Below are 23,520 nucleotides of genomic sequence, written 5' to 3' on the forward strand. Positions count from 1 at the left end.
AGCAGTCAGCAGCCGGCCCCTCCAGGGCCGGACCTCGTCTAGGCCGACCCCCAAGGGCATCTGCCGTCACGCAGTGTGCCCCTCAGGAGCCTTTCCCCAGCCTTGCCACACCCACAGGGCCCAGGTTGAGGCGGAGCAACAGGTCGGGCAGGGGCCGGAGAAGCCTGCACAAGGACTCGCCCTCTCGGCACACCAAGTAGAGTGTGTTGCCAACTGTTTTTTTTATATGGGGGTGTTTGTGTTCTGGCGGGGGGGGCTTATTTTGGGAAGGCCGAAGATGAAGGCAAATGTTTTTTTATATGGGGGTGGTTGTGTTCTGGAGGGGGGGGGGGCTTATTTTGGGAAGGCCGAGGATGAAGGCAAATGTTATTGACAAGTTTTGTTATTCCTCCCCAGGTTGTGGGAGTGAGATATGTTTTTGACTGTTTTTTGGGGGTCTTGTCTGTTTTTCTGTTTCATGTGGGAAGGGCCCTGAGTTTGTTAAATAAAGCTTTTTATTTATTCAGCTTGTCCAGGTGTCATGTTTCAAGTGGTTGTTGCGTTAACCGACTGAGGGCTTGCGGAGCGGCTGCATTCAGGTGCGTTCATTGCCACAAGCCATTCCCTGACAGGGGGCCTAGAAGTGCCGTTCAATAAGCTGCCGGCGGACGGCCCTTGGACCTTGTGGCTCCCTCCTGAGCTGGTACTCCTCCTCCTCCTCCTCCTCCTCATGGTCCTCCTGCTCGTCCTCCTGAGGTGGTGGTCCAACGTGAGGTGGCAGTGCCTGAGTCCTGCGGATAGCCAGGTTGTGCAGCATGCAGCAAACGACGACGAACTGGGAGACTCTATCCGGCGAATACTGTAGAGATCCACCGGAACGATCCAGGCAGCGGAACCGTTGCTTGAGGACGCCAATCGTTTGCTCTATGATGTTCCTTGTGGCTTGATGGCTTTCGTTGTATGCCTCCTCCGCAGGGGTCCTGGGCGCGCGGAGCGGGGTCATGAGCCATGTACACAAAGGGTAGCCCTTGTCCCCAATAAGCCATCCCCTTGGTGGAGGCTGTGCCTCGAACATGTCAGCCACAGTAGTCTGGCGCAGGATAAATGCATCGTGGCTGCTTCCTGGAAAGCGGGCATTGACAGCTAGGATGCACTGCCTGTGGTCACACACCAGCTGTACATTGAGGGAATGGTAGCCCTTCCGGTTGCGGTAATCCTCGGCATTGTCGATAGGTGCCCGCATAGCCACATGCGTGCAGTCAATGGCGCCCTGCACCATGGGGAAGTCGGCGATCCTGGCAAATCCGACTGCACGCTGCTCCTGCCTCTCTAGGGTCATGGGGAAGGAGATGAATTGGTGTCTCCTTGCGAAAAGGGCATCGGTGACCTGCCGGATGCAGCGATGCACAGCGAACTGGGAGATGTTCGCTATGTCCCCAGCAGCGGCTTGGAAGGAGCCGCTTGCATAAAAGTTCAGAGCCACCGTGACCTTCACTTCCACCGACAGAGAGGTCCTGCACATCAGCTGTGGACGCAGATCTCTGTGAAGCAGCTGGCAGATCTCTGCAACCACCTCCCTTCTGAAGCGCAGCCTCTTAACACAATGTGCGGCAGTCATGGTGAGATAGGACACCTGCTGCCGGTATTCCCTGAGTGGGTAAGGCCTACGTTGCCGACGCCTGATGGCCCCTCTGCGTCTAGGCATGGCTGCCCCTCTCACACAGCGTCTGCGAGCCCTTCGCACATAATGCTGGAACTGAGGGTTGGAACCCCATGCAGCCCCCATAATAAACTTGCAAACAGTGAAATCACAAGAGTCAAATTTCCAAGCTCTGGCCAGAAGCCAAAAATACCTCTCCTATGTTGTCCCAAATCAGTAAGGTCTGTTCCTTGGTCTCTGTACAGAAATCCAAAGCACTGAAGTCATTGCAGCAAAATGGCTGGCCTTTATAGTTCAGTGTAAGTGCCCTTTAATTAGCGCTCCCCGAGGCCCGCAGGGCCGCTGCTGCGTTCCACTTCACAGTTCTTAACAGCGCCACGCCCACATTGGGCGGGCGCCACTGAATTTCCGGTTTGGGGCGCACAAACAGCGTTGCACGACGAAATGACGTCATAAGCTGCGCGCGCAGCTGAGCGGGCGCAAACACTTTGCGCCAGCGCTAAATGTCAACTGAAGTTGGGCGTAGGCGCAGATCGGCCTGCGCCCGGGCGCTAAGTGCCTAGCGCTGGAAATCTACCCCTCTTATGGCGTTAACGGCTGGCGAACGCAACTGAATTTCTAGGCCATGATATTTTGCGAAAGATCCTACAGCTGTAGAATCCCCGAGTCGCTGGGTGTAGTTTGTGTAACGTTACTTGCAGTGTGTTATGGGGAAGAAAAAGTGCGCAATAGTACAGAACAGTGCTCAATTATTACATAGTATTTACAGCATAGAAACAGGCCAAGCGGACAACAGGTCTATGCTGGTGTTTACGCTCCGCACGAGTCCCCTCCCACCTTACTTCATTTAACCTATCAATATATCCTTCTATTCCTTTCTCCCTCAAGTACTTATCTAGCTTCCCCTTAAATGCATCTATGCTATTTGCCACAACAAACTCCATGTGGTGGCAGGTTCCACATTTTAACCACTCTGAATAAAGACATTTCTCCTGAATTCCTTATTGGATGTATTATTGACTATCTTATATTTATGGCCCCTAGTTTTGACTTCCCCACAATTTGAAACATCTTCTCTACGTCTACCCTATCGAACCCTTTTATAATTTTAAAGACCTCTATCAAGTCAGCTCTCAGATTCTCTTTTCTAGAGAAAAGAGCACTAGTCTGTTCAGTTTTTCCTGATAGTTAGAACCTCTCAGTTCTGGTATCATCCTTGTAAATCTTTTTTGCACTTTACCGGTGTTTCTATATCCTTTTTGTAATATGGAGACCAGAACATGCAAATACTTGCAGCAAAGTAATTATTCAATATTTCTGCCAGTTCATTGTCATTATCTATGAGTTTATCTTATGTATCCCTTGGTGGCCTGATCCCTATCTTAATTTTCCCTTTGTTACTTGTGTGTCTGTAGAATACTTTACTATTTCTTTTTATATTCTTTGATAATTTAATTTCATAGTTCCTCTCTGCCTTCCTAATTTTTTTTGGACTTCTTTGCTAACCTCTTCGTATTCCCTTTTCAATCGCTTCTTTCTTGTCTATGTACTTGGTGTATGCCTTTTTCTTTAGATTCAATTTAGCCCTTATCTCTTTATTCATCCATGGTGTTTCATTATTGGCTAGCTTGTTCTTGATTTACTGTCATTTGTACCTCAAATCTAAATGTAAAGTCAACTGTATGCACTAGTAACTAACATGTTTTGAATTAATATCAAAAGTTTGCCATGATTATTCCTTGGCTTATTGTGTCATAATGGTTAACAGTAACAACATGCAAAATGTATACTCTGCCCTGGTTACAATGGCGAATGTTTTTAAAATTCCATTCTTGCCTAAATTAAGTTTATATCTGTCATTTAAACATAATACTTGCTTGAGCTCTTTTGAGGTTAGGTTAAGACATAGGCTGGAATTTTTCTTACATAGGCGGGTCGGGAGCGTGTGGGCCGTGTGGTGGGTCGGAACCACGTTCTTCTTATCATCCCGCTCCTCAGAGTGACTTTCAGTTAATGCAGCCTATTAAGGCAGGCCTGCATGTTTCCCAGCCCTATTAAATGGTTCGTGTCTGATGACGTCATCAATGATTCATTTCCAGGAGGGATATTTAAAGCAACTTTGGCCACATACATTTGAAGGTTCATGTAGGAGTGTGCAGGGAGGATAGATCATGACCTGGTTATTGCTCAGACTTTCAAAGATGGCTTCAGAAAGACAGAGGGCTACACCCAGGTTTTCAGATGACTCCCTACATATTCTTGTGTATTCAATATGCCAAAGTCATATTGAAAGAGGAGGTAGTTGAGATATTGGGTGGGATAAAAATTGATAAAGAGGAGGTACTAGAAAGGCTGGCTGTACTTAAAGTAGGTAAGTCACCCATGGGATGCATCCTAGGATGCTGAGGAAAGTAAAAATGGAAATTGTGGAGGTACTGGCCATAATCTTCCAATCCTCCTTGGATACAAGGACTGGAGAATTGCAATTGTTCAAAAAAAGGTGTACGGATAAACCCAGCAACTACAGGCCAGTCAGCTTAACCTCGGCGGTGGCGAAGCTTTTAGAAACGATAATCCAGGACAAAATTAACAGTCACTTGGACAAGTGTGGATTAAATAAGGGAAGCCAGCACGGATTTCTTAAAGGCAAATCGTGTTTTACCAACTTGGTCGAGTTTTTTGATGAGTTAACAGAGAGGGTTGACGAGGGCAATGCGGTTGAGGTGGTGTACATGGACTTCCAAAAGGCATTTGATAAAGTGCCACATAATAGGCTTGCCAGCAAAGTTGAAGCCCACGGAATAAAAGGTTTAAATGACAGATATAAACAGTGGCAGCATGGATATGAAATTGGCTAAGTGACAGGGAACTGAGAGTAGTGGTGAACTGTTGTTTTTCGGACTGGTGGAGGGAGTGCTGCACTGTCGGAGGTGCCGTCTTTTGGATGAGACGTTAAACCGAGGCCCCGTCTGCTTTCTCAGGTGGACGTAAAAGATTGAAGAGCAGGGGAGTTATCCCCAGTGCACTGCACTGGGGTGTCAGCCTAGCTTTATGTGCTCAAGTCCCTGAAGTGGGACTTGAACCCACAACCTTCTGAGGCGAGTGTGCTATCAACTGAGCCACAGCTGACACTGTGAAACTTCTTTACAAAAAGAGTGGTGAGAATGTGTAACTCGCTACCACAGGGGGTGGTTAAAGTGAATAGTATATAGATGCACTTAAGGGAAGGCTAGGCAAGCATATGAGGGAAAAGGGAATAAAGGGTTATGGTGATAGATTTAGATGAGGAAAGACAGGAGGAGGCTCGTGTGGAGCATAAACGCCGGCATGGACTGGTTGGGCCAAATGGCCTGTTTCTGTGCCGTATATCCTATGTAACAAAAGGAGCCTGGCTCCAAATTGCAGAGGAGGTGAACAGCAGGGAAGTGGTGAGGCGGACCTGAGTGCAGTGCCGGAAGCGCTTCAATGATCTCATGAGATCAGGGAAGGTGAGTGAAAAGTCACACTCACCTTCATCCTGCTGTGCCCATCACCACATTCCCATCACTCTGCCTTCCCAAGCCTGCGCCTGCACATCATTACTCACACCGACATACCTTGCATGTCCATCCATCCCTCCCTCTCTATGTACATACTCACATCCCCCTCTGACTAACCACCCCTCACACTCACCCTCATCCTAATGCAATCATACCAACTAACACCACAGAAGGAGGCCATTTGGCATTGGCACCACACTCCCTCCTAGTCACGCTCTACAGATGTAACCCACATATTCCTTACACTCACGCCATCACTCTCACTCAAACTTTTTGTCTTTCCCTCCTTGCAGGAGAAGAGTGCACAGCAGGGAGAGGGAGAGAACCGGAGGTGGCCCTCCAGCCTTCGCCACTTTGACAGCAGCAGAGGAGCTCGCCCTGGAGGTGTCAGGAGTTGCGGAGCTGCTGGCAGTGGGAGATGGAGAGAGGGGGACATCTCAGCAACCTGGTGACAGAATTACATATCATACAGCTGCATGGCATACAGCAGTCACTCATATGGAGACTGATGTCAGCAGTCGGTGAATGTTCATTATGTTCATAATGGTATTGTTGCCCATTCTTAACATAACTTTTCTAAATCATTTCTTTACTGTCCCACTGGTCAATCAAGAGCCCCACCCACTGTCCAGGAAGAAGAGGAAGACGACACCTCAGACTGGCCTCCAGCCTCTGAGAGTGCACCGTCACCAGACATAAGCGCACCCAGCACCAGCGCAGATACGCACACCTCAGTGGGTCCCACGCGAGATAGAGTAGTGTTGTCACCTGGTGCCTCACAACTCACAAGTGAGCAAGAGGAGATGGTGGAGAGAGGGACAGCAGTAGAGACTCCTCGACGGAGGGCGCAGGACACTCCCAGTCTGCTCAGTTGCATGTAGACGCTGAGCCTCGGGGGCCAGCGAGAAAGAGGATGATCCTGGAAGTACAGGTAGCTATGACAGGTTTTGCAGCCGTGATGTCTGCAAATGTGCAGAGAATGGAGGAGTCCATCTCCATCATGAGCACCACCAAGTCGTAGGCAATGGGGATGCTAGGCTCTTCCATGGAAAGGATGGTCACCTTCATGGAGCAGCTAATGTGCCACTCACATGAACACATGCTATCTATGGACAACAGATGGCAGAGGCTGATAGACCTCCTCTCTAGGAGGGATGTAAACGTAGACTTGGTTCCTCATGGCTCCACTACTGTGCAGCAAGGTGCTCTCCAGCTCCTTGCTAGCAGGGAAGTGCGGGTGGCCCAGGAGAGGGATAATGGTGAGAGGGGACAAAGTGCTTACACTTCTCCCCCGTTGCCCTCCACCACCCCCCTCAGTCAGAGCCCCAGATGCCTCCTTGGATTGCGATGGCCGAGTCTGCCCCTGCACAGTTCCAGGAGGAGCAAACTTTAGTGGGGCCATCAGAGGCTCCAAAACGCAGAGGACGTCCACCAAAAGTATCTACACAGTCGCAGCAGGGAAGTGAGCAGGCTGCTTCTATCTCTGCTGAAGCCACAGGGGTTGTATCTCGTAGAAGCACACGTAAACGGAAAATGACACAGAAGTAGATGCACAAGGGTGAGCACATGGGTGTTTAAAGAAGTGTTATTGTTCAGGTTCAAACATAAAGGCCTAGAAATTGGGTATAGCCCCGCTTGAGGCGCTAGAACTGGCGGTGCGCAAAGTTTATAGCCAGACGAAACTTATCGCTGCCTGGCGAGATATTGGGTTGCATCGCCCCCAAAGGGGATTGAGGTGCGAATTCAGCCATTGCACGGTGCTCCTAAGGCGCAAAAGTTCAGGCGCTACTCAATATCGACGCGGACGGGCGCAGCGCAGGTGATCTCAATTACGGGAAACCACGAGACTTCCAGGCGCCGGCCGGCTCTTAAAGGGGTGGGTCAGTCAGCCTGAGCTGCCACACCCAACGCCCTGTAGGCCTCAGAATCGGCGCTCGCCCTTCTCTGGCGTTAGAAACTTGGTGAGCATGGAGGAGGTTAGACAGAGAGCAGAGCGCTTCAGCACTGAGGCTCTGGACCAGTTGGTGGCTGCAGTTGAGCACCGTCGAGATGTCCTGTATCCGGACAATGGCAAGAGGCCGAATCAGAAGGCTTACCGACGATCTTGGAGGGAGGTTGCTGTGAGGGTCAACTCCAGCAGCATGGCGACCAGGACCCCTGTTCAGTGCAGGAAGAAATTCAACGACCTCACACGGATCGTTAGGGTGAGTGATGGTTTAGCAAACTTCTGATTCCCTCCATCTGCAGCTGACTTCGGGCACCCTGTTGCCATGATGCCCCAATGGCCATCTGTCAGCAAGCACCCATGGCCCTTTCTGGGCACACACATGGACAGATGTCTCAAGGCCTCATGTAAGGGCTCTTTCACCATGGGGGGCATGCGATGATGTCTCAAGGCCTCATGTAAGGGCTCATTCACCATGGGGGGCATGCGATGATGTCTCAAGGCCTCATGTAAGGGCTCTTTCACCATGGGGGGCATGCGATGATCTCTCAAGGCCTCATGTAACACAACTTCCCCTTCTTTCCTCTCCAGGCCAAGCTGGCGGCCAGGCGAAGGGACCACTTTCAAACCGGTGGCGGGCCTCCACAAGTGGTCCCTCTCACGGATCTGGAGGAGAGAGTGCACCAGATTCTTGGAGGACGTCTGTCTGGTCCTGTGACCACTGCATCTGCCGACCCCATTTCCGACAGCGAGGGTATGACTCTCACCTTTTTCACCTGTTGCCTTCCACTTGGTCCCCCCGCCAGCATGCTTCCTCAGTGTGCAGCCATGTCAGAGCCTTGCCGCAATCTGGCATGCCTTTCCGCAAACCTGTCCTTTTGCTAAAGCCACTCTTCCACCTCCCTGCTTTCAGATGAATCAGCACCAACTCGGGCTCAACGCACTGAAGCTGCCAGTGCCAGTGCCACCGGAGGCGAGGAGCAGGAGAAATCCGGACCAGCCGTTGCAGAATCCGGGGAGCGGACACATCTACAGACTGGGGATAGTAGTCCCCTGGAGGGGAGGGGGGGTGCTCTGAGGATGAACCAGTTGCCGGAACAAGCGGCATGCAGCAACGCAAGGGGGATAGGCAAGTTCGGCCACCGTCTCCCCGGAGGGCAAGGCAGGTAGTTATGACTGCTGCTCAGAGTGCAGAGGAGGCGCGTCGCCTGGGTGAAATGAGCAAACAGGCCCGGCTCAGACACACGGAGCTGATGGCTGCAGTGGAGAAGATGCCTCAGTCAATAGATACATTGGCTAAGAGTATGTTGGACTTCGGGGCAACAATGGAGAGGACTCTCCAGGGCTTTGGGGCAACAATGGACAGGACTCTCCAGGGCTTCGGGGCAACAATGAACAGGTCTATCCAGGGCTTTGGGGCAACAATGGACAGGTCTATCCAGGGCTTCGGGCCAACAATGGAGAGGACTGTCCAGGGCTTTGAGGCCGCTATGGAAAGGACTGTTCAGGGCTTCGGACAATCCCTGGAAAGGTCTGTCCAGGGCTTGTCCGAGGCAGTGGAGCGGTCGGCACCTGCCTTGTCCGAAGCAATGGAAAGAACTGTCCAGGGCTTCTCCGAAGCACTGGCACCTGGCACACAGGTCCTCACTGTTGCCACGCAGTCACTTGCCGGCCTCGTCCACACCCAGATTGAGGCAACGCGATCTCTCACTGCAGCCACCCTCTCTGCATCAGTTAGGATCACCCCGGGCCCTTCCAGTCCCATACAAGGCCAGGAATCAGTGGAGCATGCGATTGTGGCAGATGAGCCGAGCCGGTCCCCTCAGATAGCCAGTGTGTCGTCCGACCATGGTGCAGGTGTCCTCTCTCGGCAGGAGACCATTGCACATGCCAGCGCTGGGACGTCTGCAGTGCAGCTGCCACCACCTGCAGGGCACACTGCTTCCAGCCATGGTCACATCAAGCATCCTGCGTCCGCACCCTCCAAGCCCAGAGGTTGGCCAGGCCGTCCCTCGGGGGCTTCTGCGCTTCCACACAGTCAGCAGGCGTCCCCCAGCCTTGAGCCCGCCACTGGGGTCCAATTACGTAGGAGCAGCAGGGAAGGAAGGGGCCGGCCGCGAAAGAGAAGTCGTTCTCCCTCAAGGGGCCAGTTGTAGAGGGAGGTGCTGAGACGTTTCTTTGTCCAAATTCAAGGACACCCTCACCTGTTGTAATATTTGCAGAAGTTTTGTTGAGTTTTGCGGCTTTGCCGAAGAGTTCACAGTTATTTTGATAGTTATGGTTTCTGTTGACATGACGTTGTTTTGCTGTAATGAAAGACTTTTGTGACAATAAACAGAAGTTTCAATGTGGCATGGTGCACGTGACTACTTTCAGTGATGCTGGCATTCAGAGGCCGTCAAACATCCAAAGTGCGCAGGAGTTAAGACTCTCATCATTCCGCCAGAGGGGTCTCGAAACGAGTCCTGATGAGCCTCTGACGTATGGCCCTTCCACTTTCAGGAGCCCTTCCATCTTCCTCCTCCTCCTCCTGCTCTTCCTCCTCCTCCTCTGCCTGCTCTTCGTCCTCCTCCTCCTCCTCCGCCTGCTCTTCCTCCTCCTCCTCCTCCTCCTCCGCCTGCTCTTCGTCCTCCTCCTCCTCCTCCTCCGCCTGCTCTTCCTCCTCCTCCTCCTCCGCCTGCTCTTCCTCCTCCTCCTCCTCCTCATCCTCCTCCTCCGCCTGCTCTTCCTCCTCCTCCTCCTCCTCCTCCGCCTGCTCTTCTTCCTCCTCCTCCTCCGTCTGCTCTGCTGGTCGTTGAGAGACAGCTGGAATTGGCTGGGTGCGTCGAATCGCCAAGTTGTGGAGCATGCAGCAGACGACGACGATGTGTCCCACTTGCTCCGGCGAGTACTGCAGGGATCCCCCCGAATGTTCCAGACATCGGAAACGCTTTTTGAGAACACCAATAGTGTGCTGTTCACTGTGCCTGGTCGCCTGATGGCCGCTGTTGATCAGCTCTTCTGCTGGGGTGTCGGCCACACGGAGTGTTGTCATCAGCCATGGGCAGAGAGGATAGCCCTTGTCCCCAGTAAGCCAGCCTCGTGTTCAAGCCAGACCCTCAAAAAGGTAACAAACTGAGGTCAACCGCAGGATAAAGGCATCGTGGCTGCACCCTGGGAAATGCGCGTTGACTGCCATGATGATTTGGCGGTGGTCACAGACCAGCTGCACGTTGAGGGAGTGGAACCCCTTGCGGTTGCGGAAGTCCTAAGGATGCTGGCATGGCGCCCTCAAAGCCACGTGTGTGCTGTCAGTCGCCCCCTGCACCATGGGGAAGTCCGCAATAGAAGCGATACCCTGCGCGCGCTCCGCCTGCTTGTGCAGGGTCAGAGGGAAGGTGATGAATTAACGCCTTCGCCTATAAAGGGCATCTGTAACTTGCCGGATGCAACAGTGGACTGCAACCTGAGCGATAGTCGCAATGTCCCCAATGGCTGACTGAAAGGATCCGTTGGCATAAAAATTGAGGCCATCAGTCAGTTTAGCGAACACGGACAGGGAGGTCCTGCACCGTTCACACGGCTGCAGATCCTGACCAAGCAGGTGGCACAGATCAGTAACAATGTCCCTCCCGATTCGGAGCCTTCGCAAACACTGCTCCTCCGACATGTCAAGGCTTGACACCTGCTGCCTAAAGACCCCCGCAGCATACCGTCGGATTGGCCGACCTCCATTGCCCCTCCTCCTTCTGGCCAATCCCGGCCCTCTCTCCCGCCGTCTCTCTGCCCCTTCACAGTGTTCGGCCATGAGGCCGTCGCCCTCCAAAGCAGCTCCCATTCCGATGCCAGTTGGTCAAAAGGCTGTTAGGTGTAGTGCTCCAACTGCTCTGGACAGGTTTGAAGGTCCCAAGTACTCTAAACCTAAATTCCCAAAACTCTGCTCCACAGTAGCTCGCCAACTCTCTCCAGCAACGATTGCAATGAGCAGGCCAAGTGGCTGAAGCTTCTGCACTAGAGCTGTCCCCTTTAAATAGCGCCCCCCTACTTCGAGAAGGGCCTGCTAGCGCTCCCTTGAACTGTCACTAATAGCGCTAGGCGTTAAGGCTCCGGGTGCCACCCAATATGCGCTCAGGCGCTCCTAAAAGGCGTTGCACACTGAAATGACATCATGATCTGCTTGCGCTCGCGGGCGCGCGCAAACACTTAGCGCAGGCATTAAATGTATAGTCAATATGCGAGTTGTCGCTATCTTCATAGCGACCGCCCCAACATAGGGTATCGCCCCAATTCTAGGTCTCTTTAGGCGCTCAACACCGGCGCTACCAACCGAATTTCTAGGCCAAACTATTTATTTTCACCATTTTCTGATCATGCCTATTTTTCTAAGGTACTTTGGAAGTGGGTTTGGCTTAGTGAGTTGGAGTCATTGATGAGACATAACGTTACCTCCAGCAATGGGGGTCAATGTGAAAGGAATGGCGTTGTCATTATAGGGATGCTTTATAGTGTTGTTGGGTGCGGGGGTTGGGGGGGCGGTGGAACCTGGCACAGCATGTGGCAGCCATATGGGTGTAATGCAGGAAGTTAAGTAAATCTGGCCATGCTGAGGCCATCCCTGGCCTCACGGGCAGCTATGTGCTCCGCTGCTGCTGACATCTGGACCTCAGATTCCTCTTGCTCCTCCTCCTCGTCTTCCAGCTGATGCTCCTCCTCCTCTGAAGAGGCTGTGCTCTCAGAGCCTTGCTCCTCATGTAATGCTAATCCTCATTGCTGCGTTATGTTGTGCAGCGCGCAGCAGACGATGGCGATTCTGGATACCCTGGCTGGTGCGTACTGAAGGGCTCCTCCAGATCTGTTAAGGCATTTGAAGCGCATTTTCAGCATGCCTATTGTCTGCTCTTGACACATCTGGTGGACATGTGGCTTTCATTATAGCGCTCCTAGGCCTCAGTACTTGGCCTCCTCAAGGGTGTCATGAGCCACGTCTTCAGTGGATAGCCCTCGTCTCCAAGCAGCCAGCCGGTAAGTCTGTTTGGCAGTGCGAAGAGCTGAGGGAGGGTGGACTGGCGCAGAACGAAAGAGTCATGAAAGCAGCCAGGGAATTTGGCGCACACATGCATGATGATCTTCCTATGGTTGTGGACGAGCTGCACATTGAGGGAGTGGAAGCCCTTGCGGTTCACAAACACTACTGGGTGATGTGGGGGTGCCCTGATGACCACATGTGTGCCGTCGATGACACCCTGCACCCGTGGGAAGCCAGCCAGAGTGGCAAAGCCGAGTGCCCGCTCAGTAACGCTGGCGTCATCAGTGGCAAAGTTGATATAATTGGCTGACTTGTCAAACAGGGCATCGGTGACCTGTGTGATGCATCTGTGGGTGGTCGACTGCGAGATGCTGCAAAATGTCTGCTGCAGATCCCTGGAGGGAGCCTGAGGCGAAGAAGTTGAGAGCACTGGTGACTTTGACAGTCACTGGTAAGAAGTGTCCACCCGCTTCTCTGGGCTGCAGGTCTTGTTCCAGCAAGCTGCAAATGTCTGCGACGACCTGGTGCAATAGCCTGAGCCTCCTTTGACACTGCTGCTAAGTCATGTTGAGGAAGCCCATCCTTTGCCTGTATGCCCTGTGTTGGGGTATCGATCTGGCACGGTGCAGTCCTGCGCTGATGCCTTCTGGCCTGTGGAGCATCAGGTCGTTGAAGAGAAGGCTGTTGGTTTTGCTGCTGGTGTGCCTGATACTGCTAGTTTTGGGGCTCATCTTGGTCTGATTCTGAGGACCAAGGTGCGACAGTATAAATGACACCCATGCTCATGTAATAGATGGCAGGTCAAGTAGCGATCAGAGAAGCAATCTGTCAATGGTGTGATAGGTAGTAGCAATGAGGTGAGAGTGGTTTCCGAAGTTGTAGAAAACACTTGCAAACTCTAGACACCTAAATCTGTTCTCAAAATGCACTCAGCAAGAGCCTTTCCCTTAGGCAAGTAATGAGGTGTCATGTGGGAGTATTTATTGGGATTTCCATGCTCTGCATTAATGACCTCGCACAATGGGCACTGAGCTTCCGCCTCAGGTTGACAGACGTGGTTCACGAGCTGAGTGATTCCCCATGTCATTTAGTCAAATTCAAAAGGTATGGTTAAAAACACTGTTAAGGGTCTGACAACAAGGTTTTAATGAGCTAAATTAGGCCACCCGCCTTTGTTGTTCGGGTCCATGCTGAGCTGGAAAATGCTCCCGAGTTAAAGGCGCGAGGAGGCAGGATGACAGTGGGTTCCCGACGCACTCCCTATGTCTCCGACTTTTACTGGCCTCCAATCCCGCATGCATGGTAGCGGGAAAATTCCGGCCATAATGTCATGGTAGAGTAGAGGGGGTTTTACTCTGCGTCCAGGCTACATCTGATCTGAAAGTGTTTCATGCTGACACTGATTACAGAATATTAAATAAACATTCTGTACCCTAATACTGATATTCTATATCTTGATGAACATCAAAATCAAAAAATTTATCAAAGAAAACATTCATAAAAAAATAACACAACCTCCACTTTCTGCTATTAGAAATTAAGCATGACTGACACTGATTTCCACAGTCACAATTATTTTTCCATCACATCTGCAATTGTAATCACGTATCAAAAAGCTCTGGTGTAAATAGTTAGGCATTGTTTCATCTGCAATGCATCTCATGAATGGATAACATTAACAAGTGCAACAGGAGTAGAGTGCCAGAGTAATAATCATGTCATCCTGATAGCAAAGCACCAAATGTGTATGCTTGACTCAAGGAATTACAAGCAGAAGGCAGTAAATTGTACTTTCATTCCATCAAATTCTCATTCAAGTCAAACACCTCTTCCTAAAATCTGCATTCTTCCAGGAGACACTGGATAAAATATAGCCAGATACTCACCATAATGTGTTCAAGTAGGGAATCTATTGCCACTATATTATCAAAGTAGGTTCTGTAAGAAAAGAAGAATGGATTGAAGTACACTCTTGCACACTATAAAGATTGCTTTCAAAGTTCTCTGTGCTAACCTTTGTTCTTGTTGATGAAGCGGATCTGCTTTACATGCACAGAACAAAGTGCTAGAATGAATATAACCACTTATGCCATTTTGAAAAAAGGACCGTTTTAACACTTTAGGGGATAGCTTTTGTCATATCGAACTCCAATTGAGATGCCCTTTGTAGAGTGTCCACCAATTAAAGTATCTTGTGAGATAAAGTATCCACCAACAGTGCAGCTCTCTTCGAGATATCCATGATCAACCTTTCCTGATTCCTTTGGCTTTTCCTTATTAACTCACTAGCGTGGACAGCAGATGTAAATCATTACTTTGTCTCCGACCTCACAGACCATCAACCAGGATTCAACTGGCCACGCCGTAGTTTGCATTTCTCAACCACTTTTGAACTGGACAGGGACAGTGCGCCTCAAATCTTCACTGATGGGGCCTTTGAGACGCCAACAAATTTCCTTGTGGCAAATACAACCCATGCCCCACGCAGTTGAATCATGCTCACTAACTAATCTATCTGGTGGCCCACATGCTCTGCAAGCTGGTGTTAACAATGCTCTAAGGTGCCTTGAATTATATGCCGAATCTGTATACAATAAATTAAACGTGAGAGGAGAAGATGAGGCAGGCTATCTTTTGTATCGATTCTAATATATTTTTTGTCCTGTACACAATATGCCAAATAATTATCAGTTCCAACCATAATCTATGTTTATTCTCAACAACTGGAAAAATATTAGTCTTTATACGGTAAAGTCTGTACTACAATGAATCCAACAAGGAGTGTACAAATTCCAATACAGAAATTGGTCCATAGTAAACTTCCCCGAGTTTAATATCCCAGACTTACATCGGATATACAGCACAGAAACAGGCCTTTTGGACCAACCAATCCATGCTGTTGTTTATGCTCCACTCGAGCCTCCTCCCATCTTTCCTCATCTCACTCTATCAGCATAACCCTCTATTCCCTTCTCCCTCATGTGCTTATCTAGCCTCTCCGAAAATCCATCTATACTATTCGCCTCAACCACTCCCTGTGGTAGCGAGTTCCACATTCTCGCCATTCTCTGGGTAAAGTTCCTTCTGAATTCCCTATTGATTTCTTGGTGACCTTCTTACATTGATGGCCTCTAGTTTTGCTCCTCCCCACAAGTGGAAACATTCTCTCTGTATCTACTCTATCAAAACCTTTCATCATTTTGAAAACCTCTATTAGGTCACCCCTCAACCTTCTCTTTTCAAGAGAAAAGACACCCAGCCTGTTTCATCCTTTCCCGATATGTATACCGTCACATTTCTGGTATCATTCTTGTAAATCTTTTTTGCACCCTCTCCAGTGCCTCTATATCCTTTTTATAATATGCCGACCAGAACTGTGGGCAAACCAAGGTTCGATACAAGTTTAGCATAACTTCTCTACTTTTCAATTCTATCCCTCTACAAATAAACTCTAGTGCTTGGTTTGCTTTTTTATGGCCTTATTAACCTGCTCCACTACTTTTAGTGATTTGCATATTGGTACTCCAGATCCCTTTAGTGGGAGTTGTTTATAGGCCCCCAAACAGCAGTTGTAATGTAGGGAAGTATATAAATTAGGAAATTAGAGGTCCATATAACAAGGGTAATACAGTAATCATGGGGAACTTTAATCAACCAAATTTGCAGTAATAGTGTGTAGGACGAATTCATGGAATGTCTACCATCTAGCTTTCTAGATCAGTGAGTTGAGGAACCAACTAGGGAACAGGCTATTTTAGATCTAGTATTGTGCAATGAGAAAGGGTTAATTAATAACCTTGTAGTAAAGGGGCCTTTAGGGAAGAGTGACCATAATATGATAGAATTTTATATTGAGTTTGAAAGTGATTCAGTTAAATCCGAAACTAGGGTCTTAAATCTAAACAAAGCAAACTACGTAGGTATGAGGGGCAAGTTGGCTAAGCTAGATTGGGAAACTACATTAAAAGGTATGATGGTAGACAAGCAATGGCTAGCATTTAAAGAATTAATACATAATTTACAACAAATATACATTCCTTTAAGGCACAAAAAACCCACAGGAAAAGTGGTCCAACCGTGGTTAACGAGAAGTTAAAGATAGTATTAGATCAAAGGAAGAGGCTTATAACGTTGCCAAAAAGAGTAAGCCTGAGGATTGGGAGGATTTTAGAATTCAACAAAGGAGGACCAAGAAATTGATAAGGAGAGAGAAAAAAGAATATGAGAGTAAATTAGCAAGAGACATAAAAACGGATTGTAAACATTTCTATAGGTATGTAAATAGGAAGAGATTAGTGAAAGTAAACGTGGGCCCATTAGAGGCAGAGACAGGAGAAATTATAATGAGCAATAAGGAAATGGCAGAGACATTAAACAAATACTTTGTATCTGTATTCACGGTAAAAGACACAAAAAACATTCCGGAAAAAATGGGGAACCAAGGGTCTAGGGAGAATGAGGAACTTAAAGAAATCAGTATAAGTGAAGACATAGTACTGGAGAAATTAATGGGACTAAGTGGCGACAAATCCCCTGGACCTGACGACCTGCATTCTAGGGTTTTAAAAGAGGTAGCTGCAGAGATAGTGGATGCATTGGTATGAATCTTCCAGAATTCCCTAGATTCTAGAACAGTCCCCAAGGATTGGAAGATAGCAAACATAACCCCACTATTTAAGAAAGGAGGAAGAGAAAAAACGGGGAATTATAGGCCAGTTAGCCTGACATCAGTAGTAGGTAAAATGCTAGAATTTATTATTAGTGACGTGGTAACAGGGCACTTAGAAAATCATAATGGCCCAGAAATTCGGGTCGGGGGCTTCCCGCGGGTGTAAGCCCCCGACCTGCACTTACCTTGCGCGCTGGCCATTGTGCTGTGGGCCCCCGTGGAATTCCAATCGGGGGCCTCGTCCAGCTGCTGGCGCGCAGTGCTTGCGTATCCCAGGGGCGCAGTTCGTTCGATGCGTCCCCTGGGGTCACGTGGGCCATGGGGAGCCAATCGGAGCAGGGAATGCTCCATTCATAAATTTTGACAGGAAGGGCTGTCAAAACTTAGAAATACTATGGGCCCCAAAACATCACTAAATCTTCAAATAAATTTTTTTTAAATCACATTTTTTAAATAAACTATAAATGACATGAAATAACTATTTTAAACAATAATTTAAATTTTTGAAAAAAATAATTTTATTTTCTAACGGGGCTAAAAATAAACTTACCTTTCTTTAAAGTATTTAAAAATAGTAAACCTGTGGAAAAAATGTTTTAATTTTAATTAATTCACCACTTACCTTGTAAAAAGCAGGCCTTACGCCTGCTTTTTAAATGTGTAACTTCTGGAGACTTACCCTCCCGGGAAAACCTGTAAAAAAAAGGTAAGTTCGATGCGCACGCGCAGCCTCTCCCACGCACGCATTCGACCTCTGAACCCCTGCTTTCTGGGGATCGGAAGTGCCGGTTTCCCGCGCATGCGCAGTGCATGCAGGAAACCGGCACTTCCATTGGGCCTACGGGTGAGTACCCCATGGAGACCCGAAGTTCTAGGCCAATATGATTAGGCAGAGTCAACATGGTTTTATGAAAGGGAAATCGTGTTTGATAAATCTGTTGGAGTTTTTTGAAGATGAAACTAGAAGGATGGAGAAGGGGGAACCAGTGGATATAGTATATTTGGATTTTCAAAAAGCATTCGATAAGGTGCCACACAAGAGGCTATTACACAAAATTAGGACTCATGGTATTGAGGGTAATATATTAGCATGGCTTGGGGATTGGTTAATGGACAGAAAACAGAGAGTAAGAATAAACGGGGCTTTTCAGGTTGGCAGGCTGTAACTAGCGGGGTTATGCAAAGATCAGTGATTGGGTCTCAGCTATTTACAATCTATATTAATGACTGAGACGAAGGGACTGAGTGTAACGTATCCAAGTTTGCTGCTGATACAAAGTTAGGTGGGAAAGTAAGCTGTGAGGAGGACGCAAAGAGGCTGCAGAGAGATATCGACAGGTTGACTGAGTGGGCAAAAACATGGCAAATGGAATACAATGTGGGGAAGTGTGAAGTTATCCACTTTGGTAGGAAAAACAAAAAATCTGAATATTTTTTGAATGGTGAGAGACTGGGAAATGTTTGCACTCAGAGGGACCTGGGTGTCCTTGTACATGAATCACAGTAAGGTAACATGCAGGTACAGCAAGCAATTAGGAAAGCAAATGGTATGTTAGCTTTTGTTACAAAGGGATTAGAGTATAAGAGTAAAGAAGTCTTGCTAAAATTATACACGGCATTGGTGAAGCCACACCTGGAGTACTGTGTACAGTTCTGGTCTCCTTACCTAAGTAAAGATACACTTGCCTTAGAGAGAGTGCAGCGAAGGTTCACTAGACTGGTTCCTGGGATGAGGGGATTGCCCTATGAGGAGAGGCCTATATTCCTCAGAGTTTAGAAGAATGAGGTGATCTAATTGAAACATGTAAAATTCTTAAGTGGCTTGACAGGGTTAATGCTGGGAAAATGTTTCCCCTGGCTGGGGAATCTAGAACACGGGGTCAGTGTCACAGAATAAGGGGTAGGCCATTTAGGACTGAGATGAGGAGAAATTTCTTCATTCAAAGGGTTGTGAATCTTTGGAATTCTCTACCCCAGATAGCTGTGGATGCTCAGCCATTGAGTATATTCAAGAAAGAGGTCGATAAATTTTTGGAAACAAAGGGAATTAAGGGATAGGTGGATAGTGCGGGAAGGTGGAGTTGAGGTAGAAGATCAGCCATGATCTTGTTGAATGGTGGAGCAGGCTTGAAGGGCCAAATGGACTACTCCAGCTCATATTTCTTATGTTCTTTGCTCCTCTACCTCATTTAGATTCTTATTTTCCAAGTAATAGAATAATAGAATGGTTACAGCACAGAAGGAGGCCATTCGGCCCGTTGAGCCCGTGCCGGTTCAATGCAACAGCACTTCAGCTAGTCCAACTCCTCTGCCCTCTCCCCGTAGCTTTGCAAATTTTTTTCCTTTAGGTACTTATCCAATTCTCCTTTGAAAGCCACGACTGAGTCTGCCTCCATCACCCGCTCAGGCAGTGCATTCCAGATCCTAACCACTTGCTGTGTAAAAAAGTTTTCCTCATGTCGCCTTTGGTTCTTTTGTCAATCACTTTAAATCTGTGTCCTCTGGTTCTCGACCCTTCCGACAATGGGAATAGTTTCTCTCTATCTACTCTGTCTAGACCCCTCATGATTTTGAACACCTCTATCACATCTGCTCTCAACCTTCTCTGCTCTAAGGAGAACAACCCCAGTTTCTCTAGTCTATCCACGTAACTGAAGTCCCTCATCGCTGGAATCATTCTCGTAAATCTTTTCTGCACCCTCTCTAAAGCCTTCACACAAATGCAGTGTCCAGAATTGGACACGATACTCCTGTTGAGGCCAAACCAGGGTTTTATAAAGGTTCATCATAAATTCTTTGCTTTTGTACTCTATGTGGGAAAAATTCGGTTGCGTTGCACCTCCTGTTAGTGCCCTAAGAGGGCGCTAATGGGGTGCAAAGCAACTAGCACCCGTGCACGGTGATGTTTGCGCTGCTCGCGAAATTGACCAGACATTTTGCGGCGGCACTAAATACTACCGCCACGATCTCCTGCGCTCGCAGATCGTGACGTCAGTCGAGCGTGCAATGCCACGGTAGCACCCCGGATATTGAGTGGCGCCCCCTGCCTTTCCGCCTGCCACTAGCAACGACAGGTTGAGGAGAACGTTTTGCAGTTGGGAAGGGCCTGGGGGAGCGCTATTTAAAGGCGGCCGCTTCCTGCCTTTTTTTGTCAGCGACATTTTTGCACCACGCAGTCTGAGATAGAGAGACTTCTGGAGAGATTCAACGCTGTGTGAAGGAGTTTTGGGTACTGAGCAGCACTTTGCAGGTTTATTTTGATTTGACCTTCCTTGCATCGATTTAGAAGAGACTATGGGGGCTGCACTCTGAGCTCTTTCCCTGGGCCTCTCTATTGTTCTTTCCAGCAGAATTGATGTACAGGTCTCTCCAGGCCGAGATTCAAGGCTGCAATGAGCAAGGTGTGGATGGAGAGCAAGATCGACACTCCCTTTTAAGAACTGGCCAGCGCCAGTGTGTCTGTGTTCCATTGCTGACTGACATCACGAGCTTCACCAGCGCTCTGAGGTAGCGCCTCGCTCCTCGGCATTAGCGCCTTAAGAGAGGTGTGTAGCGCCTGATTTAGCGCTCAAATCACCTCCAGGGGCGATAGAAGCCAAGTTTGCAGTCGGAGGCGATAATTAGCGTCAGGCGCTAAACTTTGGGCCCGACCGATAATTGCGCCCCAAACGGGGCGATACCGAATTTCTCCCCCATAGCCTCTATTTATGAAACCCAGGATCCCTTATGCTTTTTGAACCGCTTTCTCAACCTGTCCTGCCACCTTCAACGATTTGTGCACATATACCTCCAGGTATCTCTGTATCACTTCACACATTTCTGCGTTAAATTTCATCCGCCATGTGTCCACCCATTTCACCAGCCTGTCTATGTCCTCTTGAAGTCTATGACTATCCTCCTCACTGTTCACTATACTTCCAAGTTTTGTGTCATCTGCAAATTTTGAAATTGTGCCCTGTACACCCAAGTCCAAGTCATTAATCTAATTCAAGAAAAGCAGTTGTCCTAGTACCGACCCCTGGGGAGCACCACTGTGTATCTTCCTCCAGTCCAAAATACAACCGTTCACCACTACTCTGTTTCCTGTCACATAACCAATTTTGTATCCATGCTGCTACTGTCCCTTTTATTCCATGGGCTTCAACTTTGCTGGCAAGCCTATTATGTGGCAGTTTAGCAAACGCCTTTTGGAAGTCCATGTACATCACGTCAACTGCATTGCCCTCATCAACCCTCTCTATTACCTCATCAAAAACCTTATTTTTCTCACCAAAATGTAATACCTCATACTTATCGGTGTTGAAATTCATCTGCCAATTATATGCCCATTCTGCAAGTTTATTAATGTCTTCTTGTAATTTGTTGCACTCCTCCTCAGTATTGACTATCCCCCCCGATTTGGTGTCATCCGCAAATTTAAATGTGTTTTTGATTCCAAAGTCTAAATCGTTAATAGAAATTGTGAACAACATTGGTCCTAGCACTGATCCTTGTGGGACCCGACTTTCTACCTTCTGCCACTCTGAATGGCTACCATCTCTCTGCTTTCTGTCTTGCAGCCAGCTAGCTATCCATTCGTAAAAGAATCATAGAATCATAGAAATTTACAGCACAGAAGGAGGCCATTCAGCCCATTGTGTCTGTGCCGGCCAAAAGAGACCTATTCAGCCTAATCCCACATTCCCGCCCTTGGTTTGTAGCCTTGTAGGTTACAGCACTTCAAATTCATATCCAAGTACTTTTTAAATGTGATGAGGGTTTCTGCCTCTACCGCCTTTCAGGCAGTGAGTTCCAGACCCCCCACTACCCTCTGGGTGAAATAAGTTCTCCTCAATTCCCCTCTAATCCTTCTACCAATTACTTTAAATCTATGCCCCCTGGTTATTGACCTCTCTGCTAAGGGAAATAGGTCCTTCCTATCCACTCTATCTAGGCCCCTCATAATTTTATACACCTCAATTAAATCCTCCCTCAGCCTCCTCTGCTCCAAAAACAACCCCAGCCTATCCAATCTTTCCTCATAGCTAACATTCTCCAGTCCTGGCAACATCCTCGTAAATCTTCTCTGTACCCTCTCTAGTGCAATCACATCTTTCCTGTAATGTGGTGACCAGAACTATACGCAGTACTCTAGCTGTGGCCAACTAGTGTTTTATACAGTTCAAGCATAACCACCCTGCTCTTATAATTTGTGCCTCGGCTAATAAAGGAAAGTATCCCGTATGCCTTCTAAACCACCATATCTACCCGTCTTGCTACCTTCAGGGATCTGTGGACATGCACTCCAAGGCCCCTCTGTTCCTCTACACTTCTCAGTGTCCTACCATTTATTGTGTATTCCCTTGCATTGTTAGCCCTCCCCAAATGCATTACACCTCACACTTCTCTGGATTGAATTTCATTTGCCACTTTTCTGCCAATCTGACCAGTCCGTTGATAGTTTCCTGCAGTCTACAGCTTTCTTCCTCACTATCAACCACATGGCAAATTTTTGTATCATCTGTAAACTTCTTAATCATGCCTCTACATTGAAGTCTAAATCATTGATATATACCACAAAAAGCAATGGACCTAGTACTGAGCCCTGCGGAACTCCACTGGAAACAGCCTTCCAGTCACAAGAACACCTGTCGACCGCTACCCTTTGCTTCCTGTCACTGAGCCAACTTGCGACTTTCCCTTGGGTCCTATGGGCTTTTACTTTTCTGACCAGACATTGTCAAAAACCTTGCTAAAATCCATGTAGAATACATAAAACGCGCTACCCTCGTCAACCCTCCTTGTTACCTCCTCAAAAAATTCAATCAAGTTAGTCAGACACGACCTTCCCTTAACAAATCCATGCTTTAAAAAAAATTCATTCAGGGGATGTGGGCGTCGCTGGCAAGGACAGCATTTAACTGTCCTTAATTAATCCGTGCCTTTCTAAATGACGCTTAATACTTTCCAATAATTTGCCCTCCACCAAGGTTAGGCTGACTGGCCTGTAATTACTCGGTCTATCCCTTTCTCCCTTTTTAAACAGCGATACAATATTAGCAATTCTCCAGTCCTCCGGCACCACACCTGTAGAGGATTGGAAAATGATGGTCAGAGCCTCCGCTACTTCCTCCTTTGCTTCTCTTAACAGCCTGGGATACATTTCTTCCAGGCCTGGCGATTTATCTACTTTCAAAGATGCTGTAAACCCCTTACTATTTCCTCTCTCACTATGTTTATCTCATCTAATATTTCACACTCCTCCTCCCTAACTACAAAAGATCTGATAAAACCCCAGAAAACTTCAGTATATATAATTTTAAGCCCTTAGAGTAGCTTTAATGTAATTAAAATCTTGTCTTGTGATGCTTTCAGATGGAACTGTATGTTTCTCATTTGATGAATGTACGGGCTCGACGGGCCGAATGGCCTTCTTCCATGCTGTAACCATTCTATGATTCTATGAAGCTTTAGTTGCAATTCTTGGCCAAGCTGGTTAAAGTCAAATGTCCCTCACCATGTCATAAAAATGACCAGTGAATGCTTCACAAGAACAAAGGGTTGGGATGAGAAATGACCATTCAGCCCACAGAACCCCACCCGTCTCGTACCATAACTCTCCCAGCCTACCATCTAAGTGCATTTTCAACATCCATAATTTAGCAGCTTTGTCTGTTTTTACAGCTGTATTTTTGTGTCATCAACAAATTTGACAAATATGAGAACCAAAGGTTGAAGTCCACT

General features: G+C 48.0%; 1 protein-coding gene across 2 annotated transcripts in view; it reads right to left on the bottom strand.

The window, feature by feature from the left end:
- Positions 1–23,520, bottom strand: part of pde10a (phosphodiesterase 10A) — an 899,745-nt gene that overhangs the window by 440,800 nt on the left and 435,425 nt on the right. For both annotated transcript variants that reach the window (XM_085981463.1, XM_085981462.1), the window contains exon 10: positions 14,015–14,066. In XM_085981463.1, the coding sequence (XP_085837589.1) occupies positions 14,015–14,066 (52 nt within the window). The remainder of the gene's footprint in view (positions 1–14,014; positions 14,067–23,520) is intronic.

Source organism: Somniosus microcephalus, chromosome 3 (genome assembly GCF_052327205.1).
Source record: "Somniosus microcephalus isolate GS21.2 chromosome 3, FLI_Smic_1.0, whole genome shotgun sequence".
NCBI lineage: Eukaryota > Metazoa > Chordata > Chondrichthyes > Squaliformes > Somniosidae > Somniosus > Somniosus microcephalus.